Consider the following 16,227-nt stretch of genomic DNA (forward strand, 5'->3'; position numbering starts at 1 on the left):
AAATAGCACAAACTATCTGGTCCCTGGTTTTCTGTATGTGATAATTTGATGAAACTTTACTCAGTAAAATGCACCATGTGAGCATAATGTACACTAAAATAATAACACATAACTTCATCATATCATATATGCCATATAAAAGGTTCAAATTCTCAATGTTGAGAAGCTGCACCCAGTGAACATTTGGCATTTTTGCTTAAAAACAATGAATCAACTAATTGCTGCATGTCTGCACCCAATACTTAAATGATTCAGACTTCACAATAAGGCAAAAGTCAACTTTATTTATGTGCCGTACCACTAAAAAACCTCTGTTGTCAACATACAAGGCTCAGCCTTGCTGTGCAACAAAACATCAAACAAATACAGTATTTAAAAAAAAACCTGCCATCCAATATATTTACATTCATCAGAACAAAACAACATTTTTTCAGTAGTAGACCACTCAGTGTAGTGTCCTCCTTTCCTAGCTGCATGTTACAGTAGCGAGATTTGATACTGAAGTTCATAGGATCATGCAATAGGAAAGAACAGTGTTTCAGTGTGCAATGGCACCTGTCAGCAGTGCACTCTTACAGCAGCAAATTCATCACATAGTGTATTTCTGTTTACAGTGTTGTCTACTGTGTATTAACACCTCTGAGACAACTCAGTTTCGTACCATGAAAACATTTTTAGTACAAAAATGTATCTGTCCATCTGTATGTCTTTCTCTCACACACACACACACACACACACGCGCACGCACACACACACACACACACACACACACACACACACACACTTAAGTGCACTCAGATTGTCTCCAGTTTATCATCAGTAGTGATTCATTGTAATAATCTTTTCTTTATCTCTGTTTTTATAAGTTACATTTTTAAATGTAGACGTTGAGCTTCTGAACAGAGGGTTGGTCCCCTAAAGAGAGACATAGAAAAAACACAAACACTTGAATCATCATCACTTTAAATTAAAAAGATGGAGCAGGGTATCATTAAATATTGTCACCAACACATAACAGCTTGAATATTTTCTCATTTTATTATTGTCAACTACTCTAGATACCTGTACATCTAAATAATCCTTGTACCTGCAGCCATCAGGCTTTATAACAATAATATCACTAGGTAGTCATCTATGTATCTATCTATCTATCTATCTATCTATCTACCTATCTATCTATCTATCTATCTGTAGGATCACCTCATTGTTACTTTTGGTATGTTCATGGGCTTTGTTGACAATAAGAAATATAGAGCTTATGTTTTAAGTATAATCATCTTGTTATACTAAGCAATTTCAGAGTCTTACCGACTGCCACTTTGCCTTTGACCTCTCAGCCTCAAACTTGGCCACCTCTTTGCGGTCATGAACCGACACCAGCACCTTCCACACAGCCAGCAGAATCAGGCCGATACACACAACGGAGAGGGACACCCCCAGAATAATCATGAGGATGTTTGGAGGATCAGGACAACCTGTGACAGGACAGTGGATGAGATGACGCACACAGTTGTACTCCCTGTCTTTTGCTCTGTTTTCTAGTTTAGCTTACCATTCATTTGGAGGTCATAGGCAGTGGTCCCTGTGTCACTTCCTACCACGCTAAATGAGATCCGGCACTCATTCTCCATCATCAGCGCGCACTGCACTGAAGGCCTCTTGTCGTCATAATCTGAAAGGATATGTGAACATACATATCTATAAGGAAGGGACGAGGGCACAGAAACTTTGTATATCATCTTCCCTCACAACATTGTATTGAGAATGTAAAAGGATATACACGCTTCTGTTGTGCTGTCAGTGTGATTTCCATATCAAAGACTACAATCTGGTGTGTGTGCATGTGTGTGTGCAGCTCACACCATTGTATTTCACATCTGAAGCCTGAGAATCTTCAGTGATAATCAGATATACCTCTCAGCTTGCACAAGTATGGCGGTTTTAAAATAATCTTCCCTATAAAGGAAGCCGAGGTCCTTTAGCTATTCACATGCACCACAATAGCTCTGCCTGTACAACAAGGTAAATAATATGTTCCCCATTGTCCAGTGCTGGCTGAATGGACATGGATGGTGTTGTGTTAGAGACAGAGTGCAGACTTCAGAGAGACACCCGAGTCGATGCAGGTCAGCATTCCTCCAAATCTCTGACCCATGGGGAAACTTAGCATGTTGATACCATGTTCAAAAACACTAAGCTGGGAGAAAAAACTCTAGCAACGACAAGCATTTACAGCACAGGTATGAGGACTGATGGTACTAATGAAGACTGATAGATAGATAGATAGATAAATAATTTTACTATCATCAGCTCTTTGGGGATAAAGGATAACGATCAACGAAAGATGTTGATTTTAGAACACAAGGACATAAAATTAAGGCTCACCCTGCCTCTGAATTTGTTTTCACCCATTAAAAACAAACCACATACTTTCTTTTGATGTTTCCCCAAAAGCAGATCATAAGTTATATGATTTTTTCAGGTATCCAGGTATCCATTTCATTTCATGCCAGTGTGATATGAAAATGAATTTGAATAGACTTACTTGAGATCATGTTTAGTGATCCTTCAGAGAAAAGATTTAGTAACCTTTTTTTTGTTGCTAGTATTGTCACAGAATAATGCTGCTTTTTAAATTCTTCTTCATTAATCTGCCCAAAGAAACTCTGAAATCCAAGTTTGCCTGCCAATAAGCATTGCATTCCTCAGAAACTAAGTGTTATCAAAATAATTAAACGTGCATAACAAGGAATAAGCAAACATGGATGTTGTGATAAAGATTGATTGCGTTTGGTCTTGTTTCTTTTTGCATTGCAAAGTTTTCAGATTTGGAAATTCCCACAAGTGTTTTTTGAATCGCAGCCTTCAACCGAATCTGATGATAATGTAACTTTATACAATATGAAGGCAACAAAATATTCCCTGAGATACTATCTGAATCAAGTTTCATGTATGAATTTGCTGAGTTTCACACTTAACTGATATGACCCGCTGGTATAAAATCTAAAAATATCATTCAAAACACGCTAAAAATCACAGACATTGCCCTTAAATCAAAAGCCTGCATCTGATTCTACTAGTTAGACATAATTTTTATTTCAAGCAATTACATAAATTCGTAATTGCCAGTTTGGATGTACATCTGAAAGGGAAGGACAGTAATTCAATAAATATTTGTTTTCCAAATTGATGATTCTGAATAAGCTGCAATCAAAAACTCACAAAAAATGTTATTAAAATGTTTGTTTTAGACATAGGAGGAGTTTGGTCTCATGTGAAGCATAACATTTCATTACTTCGATTACTTTTTGTGTGATTTTGCACACATTTATCATCTTATGACTGTATTGTGTATTAGTCTTGTGATCATTTCAATCATACTGTCCAGCCCTACTCCATCTAACATAGAAAATAAGATAAATGCAGAAAAGCAGAAACATTTTAGTATTTTAAGCAGTGTGGGAGGTTTTCAGACTGGGGGAGTCATTTACCTGCTGTTGTGTTGATGTAGATTTTAGGGATGCTGCATCTTTGATCACACAGCTCTGCATCATCCTCTTCTTGGAGGTGGCACTCTACACAAGTCCTGGTGTTAAAACAAGTGGAAAAACAAAAGCTCAGTTTTACCCTGAGGGTGGTAGAGTAAGGTCTAATGAGGTTTCAAACACTCACACAGAAAGTACAGAGGAATCACAGAGTTGTCCACTTATCAGAGTTTTCCCAAGGCTTCACTCACTCTCTATCACCCGTTTCCCTATAACAGTGCTATCAAATGACACTAACCCTGACAGCTGCTTTACAATGGAGAAAGGAAATCTCTTAGTGCTGTGTTGGGGACATTAGTTGTCTTTTGATGTCACCCAGAAGGTGTAGACACATGTGAACAAGAGGACTAGAACCTGATATGCCTGTGCTAAAAAGAACAGACAGATCATGTGGCGCAAGGAGCAACATCTTATATCTTTCTGTTAAAGAAACAACAATTACAGAGGTAAAGCTGACAAAAACCTCTACATTACACCTTTATTCACCTCTGATGGCATAAATGTGTTCTCACCTTGCCAAGCTACAGGCATCTCCACATGTTGGGCACTTCTCACACTTGTCCCCAGATGCTCCGGGAACAGAGCAGACACAATGGCCACACTCACACTTCCCCCGCCCGCTGCAGAGGGCACCATCCTCTGACATGCACGCCTCAGTGCTGGTACTGCAGTTACAATACTCCCCTGTCCAGCCACTTTGGCAGTGACAGTCTCCGCAGTCACACACTCCGTGGCCTACAACACAAAAAAACTGAAGCAACACAATCGACACATAAACATGATTCATTTCTAAAATTCAAACGTGCTTTCTCACCTCCACACAGCTCTCCACGGAAGCGGACACAGGAATAGTTGTCACACTCACAGTAAGGTCCATAGATGCGGCCAAAACTGGATGCATCACACACACACTGTCCACAGTAGCATTGCCCCTGACCACTGCATATCTGGGACGCATTGTTTGCAAGGCAATTACTCAACAAAGCACTTTCCTCGTTGCATTCACACTCCGCTCCCAAGAAGCCAGGCTGACAAACGCACACGCCACACTGGAAAGCCCCTTGGCCTTCGGTGCAGCGGCTGCTGTTTGCCTCAGGAAGCTGCTGGCAATCACAGGAGCAAAGAGACTCCAGTTCAACCTCCAAACTGTCCTGTAAACCCACTGGTTTGAGGGAGAAGTGCCTAACTCCAGACAGGCATCCCCTGAGCTCCACAGTCACATTGAACACCACCTGAGGGGCAGAGAAGTGATGAAAACCTGATTAGTTACTGATGTGTGGACTCTCCTGCTTCTATTCTCAAACCTCTTGCTTCAGTCTATCATTCCACTGTACAGTTAATAACTGTCACATATATCATATATCAGAAAGTTAAGTGCCATTCGTTGGCAGTAAGAAGAGAACAACACTGCATCCTATTAATATACAACGCTCTCTTTGGCAAATGTCCTGGATACCTTCCATGTCTTATTAATTATAGTTCAATTTCACACTGCACTGGGTCCCAAGACTATTTGCTCCTTGAAAATTTAACGTGTTAGCACTGAGACTGGGAAACTGGCTTTTAAATATTAAGCGCCACACAAGTGGAACAACTTGCAGAAGATAGTAAAATTCTACGAACTAATCCTTTTTAATCAGTTTAAATCTATTTTAGTTGCATCATTTTTAATTGAGCTTGAACTTTTATGTGCATATTTTGCTTTTCATTGCATCAATATGTTTTCATAGTACGTGTTGTATTGCTTTTCTATAGAGTTTTTATTGTTTCTTATATTCTATGTTTGTATTGTCATCAGGGCTTCCTTGTGAAAGAATGCTTGCTCTTAATGACCTTGCCTGTCTAAAGGTTTGAATGAATGAAAGAATGACTGATTGAATGAATGGAGGTAAACTGAAGAATAGGTGATTTAATCCAAGTATTGGCTATGTATTCAAAGCCTGTATTCATAGCGTATATGTACCATAGACTTACATTGTTGTTCAAAAAATATTAAAGTCCAAATAATTTTCAAAACAACTGCACTCCAGGTACCCTTCAGATGTGCTCCAGCAGGGAAACAATCGGAATTTAGGAAAGCTTTTGCACTCTGAAAGATGTCTCAGAAATATCTCCTTACATTAAACATCATGGCTGAGCACAAAGACAGACGATTTAGCATAGATGCCTTCTTCAGTGTAGTAATTTAATAATTGAATAGAGTGTTTATCCTAATGTCCCTTCATTGGGATAAACAGGTACTGAAGTTTACTTTGAGTCAATCCCACATATGTAGTTCTGTTGTTATAAACACTGCTGGAGAACCAAATGTGCCACTGAAAACAGCCCCTTTAGATATCATTTGCCAAAAACTATGGTGCCCAGCAGTTTTAAGAACTTATTTGGCCTTTTTTTAATCAAAACATTTTTGGTTTTGGTCATTCCATGGGATGTGTTGCCAATAGGAAAAATATACAATATAGCCAGACTTCACCAAAATTACTCAGTTAAACCACTGACGAAAAGGTACAGCTTTGTGTCAGGGGACCAAGTGATTCTCTTTTACAGCTCTATGAGAATAAAACTGAACAAAAGTAGCCACAAAATTTAAATAAATGAAACCCTAGGCAACAAAAACTTGCTGGTCTTACCTTTGACTCAGAACTAAATTTCAAGGCCTTCAAGTCTATTTGGTCTAATAAGGCCTTAGATCATGTGTAACTGAGGCCGTATGTTGCTGCCAGAGTGTTGACTGAGGCCAGAACATCCTGCCTGAGTACATATAAGCAGACAAGTGTTGATATATTTACACATAAAATTAAAAATAACTTAATTTACTCCGGCTTTTGTACAGAATGTTTTATGTCTGTTTTTATCTTTTACTGTTTCTCTCTATTTTTTGTTTATTCACATTTTAATCTGACATTTCCATATTTTTATTTTTGGTATCCTATTGTTTTACTGTTGATCTCTCTTATTACTTTGGACTACATGTGCCTGCATAAAAGGTACTGAGAAACACGGCAATTCAGAGAACAAAACTGACCGTCTCTCCAGGTTTGATGTTGGAGCAGCGTTTTAGGTCAGGGAAGACTGTCCCATCTGGGCAAATGGCTGTGAAGGACATCTGGAGCTCCTCTGTGTCTCCCAGGACCTCCAGTTCAATCTCAGAACGCAATTCCTGAAAAACAGTAAATACATATTGCAGACCACTGTTTGGAAATACAATCATCTGTCCATAATCAACAAAGCATGATTATGAAATCAACATACTAACTTCTATTACCATTAAGCAGGATTTCTAGGGCTGAAAGTAGAATCACGCTTTCACCCTGTGCTGACCTCTAACGTGCAAAGACTGTTTAAAACCTCCAATCAAGTTCTTTCTGTTGAGGTGAGTCATAATCCCAGGTGTGCTGGGTTGTACAAAGTGCCTGACTACAGAGTGACAGCTAACCTCAGCTGAAGTAGAGCCTCTGTGACGGACTGTCTGGGTGCTCACAGAGGGTTAATTGTGTTTTCCTGTAGACCTGCAATTTCACTGTGTTTTATGTGTTGCTAAGGTAGAGAAAGCAGGGAGGGAAAGTTTATGGGATACACACGGTTGAAGAGGGATTAAGGCGAAGTACGCAAAGGTAAAACAGATTCAAAGGATTTCAGTTATTCAGTAAATATGTTGCAGGTATTTAAAGTGGGGTAGCTAAAATATCCATCCACGAAATAGCAAACATTGATTCAAAATTGCAGTGAAGTCTAAATACTAATCAAGTGTCTTCTATCGCTATATATCCCTCTGTTTGTCTGCTGCAATCATTGTGATAACAGGGATTCCTCTTCAGTGCATTTAACGTGGCAGAAGCTAAAAGTGGGAGTAAATGATGTAACGAATGAAGTAATTAGAGGACTGCGGACTCGCACCAGTTAGAGCCACCAGGGGGGATTTAGACAAGGACACTGAGTGCAAGAGCAAGACACACAGAGGAAGATAGACAGAGAGAGAGAGAGAGAGAGAGAGAGAGAGAGAGAGAGAGAGTCAGAGGGGCAGGAGATCAAACAGCTGCGACAAGCAGAAACTTGCTGTCAAACATGCTGATGCAAAGCACCGGGAGTTAGAGGGAAAAAAGTCATGGAAGAAGGAATGAAAGAGGAAAAGCAAAGAATAAGAAAGATAGGATAAGGTAGGGATATACTGCCTATGGTGTAAAAAATATGATGTACAGAGGGTTAATTAATGCACACTGTTTGTGTTTAGTTGAACTGCTGAACTCTGAGTCAAGCCCAAAACATTTTTAATGTTGCATAACCTGATTGAATGAAATGTAAGAAAGTGTTATTGTTATCATGATATGGCAGGTGCTTGTCTTCTGTTAGTGTCTGCACGCACACTCAAATCACCAAAACTGTCTATTTACTTTGTACGCTGTCACAATCAGTTCCAAGATGTTCCGTGAATCTGATGCCAGGACTCCAACTGTGGCGCCAGGTATAAGATTTGCATAGTTCTGCAGGGAAAAAAAGAAATAAACAGCAAAGTCACTGTTACAAATGTGGGCAGACTTGGCTCAGTCCTTAAAGCAAAGATAAGTACTGCAAATGAGGGGGGAAGAAAAGAGGGCTAGTTCTAACAGGTTCAATGAGAATGTAGCTCATGAATAAATATGCTAACCTAGGTAAACATTGTGCCCACACTAAAACTTCTCTAGTTTGGACTTAACTCTTAATACTTTTACAAGGGGGAGCTCTCACCTTATAGTTGAGTTTCTGCTGTTCTGTCACAGCAAATATCAGTAAAATATTGTTCTCCACAACCTTATCCATCAGCTGGCCAAGAGTTGGATACTCCTGAAAAAAAGAAGAAATGTCAGTGATGATGCACTGATAAACACAGCTGACCCTCAAATGACAAATGACAGTCATGAAACTTAAGGGTTAAATAAAGAAAATGAAAAAAAAGAGCAATAATGAATGAAGTTTCATGGCCGACCTGCACTGTGGACATAGAGTATTCGTTGTTGATGTCCAGGTGACACTGTCCATCGTTGGGAATCACAATGCCAGCCATTTTACTGTCCATCCCAAAGTGTGAGTCAGCATCACTGACAAACACCAGCAGACGCATCGAATCATTCCTCCAGCCTATCTTGTCCTATCAGGAGACATTGTCCTATCAGAAAAGTGGCTTATCTTGCTCACTTGAAATCACCCTTAACCCTTGAAATGCAAAGTTCCTTCATGTTCCAAAACAACACAAAATCACAGATTTACATGAAGATGAGCATATTTTACAAACTTTAAGAAAACAAACTCTTACCCCACAAACGGCCGCCTGCATGACGGCATCGAAGCCACACTCTGGCACGTCAATGTTTGCAGACACACGCTGCTTTGCGATTATCTCGTTGAACTTGTCAGTGCTGCTCGTCAGAGACAAGACATGTTTATAGCCAAACGCTGGCAGACAGGTCGAGCCTACACTACTGTAACACAGCAGAAGACAAAAACAAACAAAAAAGTTCAGGATTGAGATTCAGTTCAGAAACTAAATGTCAGACCTCAACCAAACATTATAAATGTTACTGGTCAGGTTTTTAATATTTACTGTATACCTGCAGGGGTTGGCGAGTTCATCCTCTGTGATCTTGATAAAGGGCAGGACAGGTTTCTCCACAAAAGAGCCGAAGCCCATGCGAAATTTACTGGTCAGTTTGGCCATCTCTTTAGACAGAGAGGAACCCAGGCCCTTGATCATCTCCAGATCATCAATCATGGATGCTGACAGGTCCATCAGGTAATAGATGTCCACAGGATAGTCTTCGGTATGTTGAATTTTGACCTGGAAAGTCACCTGACTGCCTGCCCCCAAAGATAAAATTAAAACCTTAATTCTGTCTGACAATGAGGTACAACAAGTAATCAAATTAAAATGCTTGGGTTTGCGTACCAGGTCGCAGCTTGAGTTCCATTTTCTGTGGGGAGATCTGAGTGCTGTTAAAGTTGCTTGCCTTCCTCCCAAGTGGGTGATCCTGGAGGATTTGGCCTCTGGAAACAGGGAACTCCAGCTGGCCATTGTCACATCCCTTTTCTAGTAAGCTTTCCAGTGTGTCACATCGTTCTCTGACTGAAAACCAGTCTGTGAAATTCTGAATGATGAAGGGTGAAAAAAAGTCACATGTTGTGCAGTTCATGATCCTCACAACACATCAACATGTTGGGCTGTGAAGATTGTTTTACAGCATACCATAAATATACAAGTTTTATTATCATCTGAAGGTGCAGTCTCCTGAACATGCAATGTCATCGTGTTGATCTGTGAGCAAACAATTATATTTTTGAATGCATTACGGTCATCTGCTTACATGCTGGTTGTTTTACACCAGCAACACTGGCTGCCTACCTCCTGTGTGCACCAGGCACAGTGAGGACTGAGCTGTAGGCACTCATCACAAGTCACAGCGATGCCAGTTGAACAAGATCCTGCAGAAACACAGTAGGAGACACAGAGAGCATGTTAACACTGACCAGAGTTTCCTGCAACAATTTAAAACCTGTCCAGGAAGTAGATCTATATTTTTAAAATGTGCCATAAGGTTTTAGACCTAATCAAATCATATTTTCTGTGTTTAATTTAGGTTATGATAGATTTACTCACGTGGAAAATAAAAATACTTAAACACAAAATCTTTTTACTATGAAGCATATTAATCAAAATAAATACTCAGGCATTATGCTGTTCATGAAAACACTGTTACTCACTGTTTGCATAAACGCCCTTGATTTTTTTTCCTTGCTTACCTTCCACGGTGTGGATCCAATACCGGAGAATCAGGCTCAGCAATATAAGCCCCATTAGTCCGTGAGGTTACTGGTTATGAGGAAACAGAAAAAGAATATTTCATGTTGTCTGGCTCATATTTACAGAAGTGAAACACGTCCAGCGTCATGCCTCCACTCCTTAACAGAAGGTAGACTATAAAGCGCCACTGCCGTCCCGTCCTACCTGGATACGAGAATAGGAGGAGGAGAGAGGGGGAAGGAGGTGAGTGGATGCCTCACCTGCGTTTCCTTTTATGTTCACTTCCGTCCAGGTGAGAGAGCGAGGCGGGAGCGTGGAGAAATACAATCCATAAAGACATGCTGGCAAGTGGCAACTAATAATTAATCAGATTTATTAGACTATTACATATTTAGTCATATTCAGAACTGATTGACAATTAAAGAAAAACTTCACACAGGGAGGAAACAGAGCCCGACCTACTAATAGGCTTACTGTGAGTATACTATTCACTCTAGCTATACTGTACTTGAGCTTGAACTATTGTACTTTTTTATTCCACTACGTTTCGCTACTAGTAACGATTGGGGGTTTTACACAAAGAACATATAGTTTACAGTGTACAATGCATTATCAGTATTTCCCAATCTCTTTGGCTTATTACTCCTCACAAAAGAGCAGTGTCCAGCTCAGATTCAGATGTCTATGAGTTGTTAGTAGTTCCACCAAAGAGACTTTTCCACTCTAAATTTCTCAGGATGATTTCATTCAAACTGTTCAATTCCCCAATGAGGTTAAACACTCCAATATTATACAACACCAGCAAAGATCAGAGGAAAGTCTTTTTAAAAAAAAAATGATTACAAATTTGTGTAGCCAATGTTTGTTTTTCCTTCTTTCCAGCCCCATTAATCATGCTTTGACCACCCAGATTCATTTTATTATTACTCTTAGGAGAGGGCCTGACCCCCAGGATGGACTAAACTTTATCTAAAGTAGTTCGAACGAGCTCCAGCTACAACAATAAAGTTCTATGTATTAAGTGTTGCATCACTACCAACAATAAAGTATACAATACTAATAATAATTATAATCAAATACACTAACAGTATTTTTTACTTTGATCATTCTTAACATTTTATTATGAATACACATGTACTTTTACTTAAGTGTTACTTGACTGAATGAAGGGCATGTAATAGAGTATTTTCTGGTTCTGGTATTTTTCCTCACATAAAGCAGTGTAACACTGTGCTAGTGAGTGCTACAATATAGTAGATACATATTTGTTACAGCAGTCAAGTCACATTAATTCCAAAAGTTTAAGGACACTTAAAAAGACACAAACAGAATAAAAAAAACATAAATAATTATCTTTAACAAGAAGCCAAAGCAAACATGGGATCATACTCTAACTCTAAATATATATACAATTACATAATGTGTATTGGTAGTACAAGCAGTGAACCCCTCCTGTGTGGCATTATTATAATTTATTACATAAGTTTTTTCTCATTTAATTTCTCTGTGTTTTTTCATTCAATTAAATCTTGTTGTATTCAATAGTATTTTATTGAAGCACCTTGTGACTGCAGAAATACTGTTTGTCAAGTTTGAAGAGGATTGTTTATAATCTTACAACATTATGGTATTAATGTTAAATTCTTGAATGACTCTGATACAATCACTTAATCACTGAAGTATGGCTGACTGAGGTTAATAAAGACAGGCACAGGCCACACCATAAGCAAATACAGCCTCTATAACACTATCACCCAGACACTATGACAGGAGATTTGTTAATCTTTAACAACATAACCTGAACATGAATCATTCCCATTGCTTCATGAGAAGCCTTTCAGTTTGACGATTAACCTCGAGGTAAAAACAACTATGCCGGCCCATAGTAAGATATGAAATATGACCGTGAGTGTGTGTGTGTGTGTGTGAGGATAACACGGGGGTGGAGGGTGAAGCTGCATAGATGTTGAACCATTGACAGCTGCAGTGCAAATATGCCTGCTTGTCCCAGCTCAGTGGAATCTCACAATTCAGCACCACACCCCTCTGGATCTGGGTGAGTTCCATCTGTCACCCCAAACCAAACCCCCTCGTCTCCTATGTTTTAATCCTTCTAACCCCTCTGTTCTTCTCCTCCTTTCTACTTTCAATGACAGCCCTCTCTCCTCAGCTCTCTGTATTTTGATCCACCTAACCAAGTGGCCTTCTTCAAGTATCAGTCTGTGAAATTGGCATTTCCTTCGGTGTTTGGGAGTCTTTGATTTATTTATTTTTGCCAGTCTACCTGTGATCTCCCTTGCTCTGCTCTCCTCTTTTCTCTCCTCTCTTCTCATCTCCCTTCCTCTCCTCCTCCTCTCCTGTGATATCTCAGCATGACGCAATCACCAAATGTTTATAACTTCTAATTTTTTTAGGGGATTTTATGTTCACGTCATGTGTGCCAGATGTTGAAGGTCTAGTAAGGTTGAACCATCTCTGCTCAGGATTCACCCTGGCTCTATTCTAAATTTAAAACCAGTTGCCTTTCAATAAGGCTTTAGGGAAATTAAAGTTTTCTGTATGAGAATCATGATATGATTTTTAAAGAATGTCATTCTCATCAAAATTCAACAATCCATTATATATTCTCTCACATATCTCCCCCACAGTAGGTATACTTAAACCCTGCAATGAGTCAACTCACCTTCAGGGGCGTCCTCTGATAACATGCTGTCCCGTCTCAGTCTGTCTTCCTTGTCATCAAGTGAAAAGTGGAGAAAGTAGCAGAGTATCAGGGCAGTACATTCAGTCCTATTGTATCCCGGGAGTCGTCAGAGTAACAGTAAACCTATTGTAACGGCGCCCTTTATGAAGCATAGCGCAAGGGTGACCCTGCTGCCCATGCTCCTTGGCTCATGTGTGCTTGTGTGCATGTGTGTGTGTGTCTGAGTGTGTGTGCATGCATACTGGGGTCATGTGTGGGTGTTTGTACAAGCTCCAACTTGCCTGTGTGTGTGTGTGTGTGTGCGTGTGCGTGTGTATGTGTGTGTGTGTGTGTGTGTGTAGGGGGAGCCTGTGATGATAATGAGTGACAGTAACAACTGCTAGCTGTGAGACTTCCACAGGAGCTAGCTAGCCTCTGACTGATGTGGAAGTGTTGCACTCTAGAGGCTAAAGCTGGTGTGAACTGCAGCACTATGTGTTTGTGTGTGCGTGTGTGCGTGTGTGCGTGCATGCGTGCGTGCGTGCGTGCATGTGTGTGTGTGTATGTGTAAATGTGCACATATTTGCTCAAGTTCAATTACTTCCTGCAGTGAGGAGGAGGAGGAAGTCAAGAAAAGGAGTGCCAGTGCAGCCTCCTTCATATAATGGTATGGCTGGAATGCAGGTGCACACTTTCATGCATGTGAAAGGAATTTAATTATAGAGGTCAGGTCTACATTATAAAATAATTGAATGTTAAAGATGATATTATCCAAAATCTCAATGTTTGTCTGGGAGGTATTTACAATCAGAACAAATGGTATCCCTCTATCCTTAAACAACAACAGGAAGAGCAACAGAGGAGAGTTCACACTTCATGGATGGACAGACATGCGACAAGTGTTGAGAGAAATAGTATTAATCTCCAAAATGTTAACTTTTCACTAGCTATGAATAACAGCCTTGTTTTCAGCTTTGCAACGCTTTTCAGGTAACCCAGTGTGATTTTAAGACGTAGGAGAATTTTCCATAAAACAACATCCATGTTTGCAGATACCTGATTTTTTCTGGTAGGTGATGAAATGACACTTATTTCAAGTGCAGAATGGTCAGAAGACATGTCAGGAGAAGTGGATATCTATAGTTTGTTTATTGACTGTTTATGGACTGCTATGTGCAGTATGTCAAAGTGATTGAGCACAGGGAGCTGTAAAGTAAACTGGTGAAATAACTAGACACTAGAACTGACAGGCTTTTTTTGTATTGTTTTCTTAAAATACTTTCTAATATCAGTGGCTGTACATGTGCTGCTGTTGTATTCAGATTTGTAAAGTCAGCAATTACAATGAGTTTCCTACAACGACTGTGTGGCATTATCAGCTAAATATTTAATTCCAGTTTGCTTTGAGTCTCTTTTCCTTGAAGGTAAATCCTTAAAATCTAAACTGGAGCAATGTTAGTTGGTAGTAGCCTATGTGTTCATATTTTAAATGGTTACAGTCAGCATAATATTTTACAGGTTCAATGTTACAGGTATACTTTAAACTCTTGAAACTTTATTTTAAGTCCCCATATTTAGCTATTGTAAGCAGAATATAAACACTTAATAATAACACACTAGATGTAGTTAATAGAAGATATAAGTGCGTATTTATGAACAACTATAACTCCTCCTATGGGCATCTATAATTGGAGGCTGGTGTATAAACGGATAATGAATGACATTATAGTAAAAAGATAGTTGTACTCATAAAAACTGTCTTCACTGGAGAAGCATTTGTATATTAATAAATACTTAAATTGACCGTATATCTACATATAACTACATTATGGTGTGATATAAAGAACTTTTATAGAATTGTTTAGATATTGCTTTAACTAGAATTATTTTAGCTGTGTCTTCGTGAGCAATGATAAAGTCAAGCAGCAGTTTTTGTACTCAACTTGTTGCTTTCTTTGCTCCTGCTGGAAACTGAACAGAAATGAATCTAGATGACAAAGTTGCAATCAACAGTCCAGGACAAACAAACAAGGCCTTTTGCAGAGATTCAGAGGTACAAGTGGTTACAGTAAAGACGCTGATATGTTGCAAGGCTGGATGAAGGCAGAACATGTGCCTGCACTTCAAAATGTTATATGCAGCTTTATCAAACAAATCAAAAAACAATGTTTCAGTCCACTGTGATTCTTTGTCAGACCAAGTTCACGTCAGAACTGTTATTCAGGTCATGTTGTATTTAATCAGGCAGTGTGGTAACAAAACATGGCCCCGGCTTAAAAATGTAAAAAGCAGGAGTATAAATATAATAAAATGAAAGTTTAAAATCAATTTGACCGTTTTGGTGATCTTTCTTTTATCACATCCTGAGACACTTTTGAAAATATAGAATTAAGATAACCCTGCAGTTTGTGTCTCTAGGAAGCGTCCCACGTGTTGAATTGCTAACGTGTATCACACTAAATGAATGATATTGGATCCTGAAGCAGGCCTCCCTTCTTGATGTCTGTGCCCCGCGTCTGACCTTGGGCTTTCTCAAGGGATCAGTGCCATGTGTCCCCTCAGCTGTGGAGAATTAAAAGAGAGACAGAGAAGAGAGGAGGAGAGTAGAGGAGAGTAGAGGAAAGAGAGACAGGGAGAGACTCTACTTGGTATGTTCCTCATGATCAAAGGGTTGATGCTCTTAGGCATTTGATTGACGTCTGCGTGTGCATTGGGTGTATGGAACATGCATGTATATTCCTGGAGTTGAGGTTGAGTGGTGTGTGTTGGTGGGGGGTGACGACAGAAGGTGTGATGGCTAATCTTGTACCCCAGCAGTTTTTATCCCTTTGACTGGTAAGAGATGGGGCATGGTGCCTTTATGTCTCTGGGATCAGCTGCGCTAAGTCTGAGCTTAAGAAGGGAGATCCGGTATAAGAGTGAATCTACAAAGGCTGTGTGCCTGAAATAGTGCAGGAAAGGACTGGGACATGAGCTCACACATGTTGCACTTGTTGCACATCTGATCTGTCATAAATTAAATACATAAGATCAGGCATAGTCATAGAGGAAGTTATTGAAAGCTTGAAAATGAACATTGGTTCCATATTTAAGGGGCAGCTCACAGCACCCTCTGCTGCCAGACAATGGGTAAAGCTCAATTATCACAGAGGATTTGCAATGGATGTTTTTAAAGGGTTCTCCTTGATCTTTATTTTCTAAAGAGAGTATTTGAGGTTGTTTGTGTC

At 39.5% G+C, this 16,227-nt stretch overlaps 1 protein-coding gene across 1 annotated transcript; it reads right to left on the minus strand.

The window, feature by feature from the left end:
• Positions 1 to 781: 781 nt before the first annotated feature.
• itgb6 (integrin, beta 6) lies at positions 782 to 9,358 on the minus strand. Its single transcript, XM_053343209.1, has 12 exons — positions 9,131 to 9,358; positions 8,836 to 9,001; positions 8,509 to 8,670; positions 8,271 to 8,366; positions 7,937 to 8,026; positions 6,571 to 6,705; positions 4,360 to 4,777; positions 4,058 to 4,280; positions 3,492 to 3,586; positions 1,553 to 1,672; positions 1,309 to 1,475; positions 782 to 915 (listed from the first exon to the last, which is right to left on the minus strand). The coding sequence occupies exons 1-12, from the start codon at positions 9,307 to 9,309 to the stop codon at positions 817 to 819; spliced, it is 1,950 nt and encodes a 649-aa protein (XP_053199184.1). The 5' UTR covers positions 9,310 to 9,358; the 3' UTR covers positions 782 to 816.
• Between the last annotated feature and the right edge of the window lie 6,869 nt (positions 9,359 to 16,227).

The sequence above is a fragment of the Scomber japonicus genome, chromosome 1 (genome assembly GCF_027409825.1).
Source record: "Scomber japonicus isolate fScoJap1 chromosome 1, fScoJap1.pri, whole genome shotgun sequence".
Taxonomy (NCBI): Eukaryota; Metazoa; Chordata; class Actinopteri; order Scombriformes; family Scombridae; genus Scomber; species Scomber japonicus.

What these genes read in the sequence shown, in the direction of transcription:
- itgb6 (XM_053343209.1), bottom strand. Translation starts at nt 9,309, where the DNA reads ATGGACCTGTCAGCATCCATGATTGATGATCTGGAGATGATCAAGGGC. An exon ending in ACTCTATGTCCACAGTGCAG is followed by an intron (nt 8,367 to 8,508) that starts GTCGGCCATGAA and finishes TCTTTTTTTCAG; the next exon opens with GAGTATCCAACTCTTGGCCA. An exon ending in CTACATCAACACAACAGCAG is followed by an intron (nt 1,673 to 3,491) that starts GTAAATGACTCC and finishes ATATCCTTTCAG; the next exon opens with ATTATGACGACAAGAGGCCT.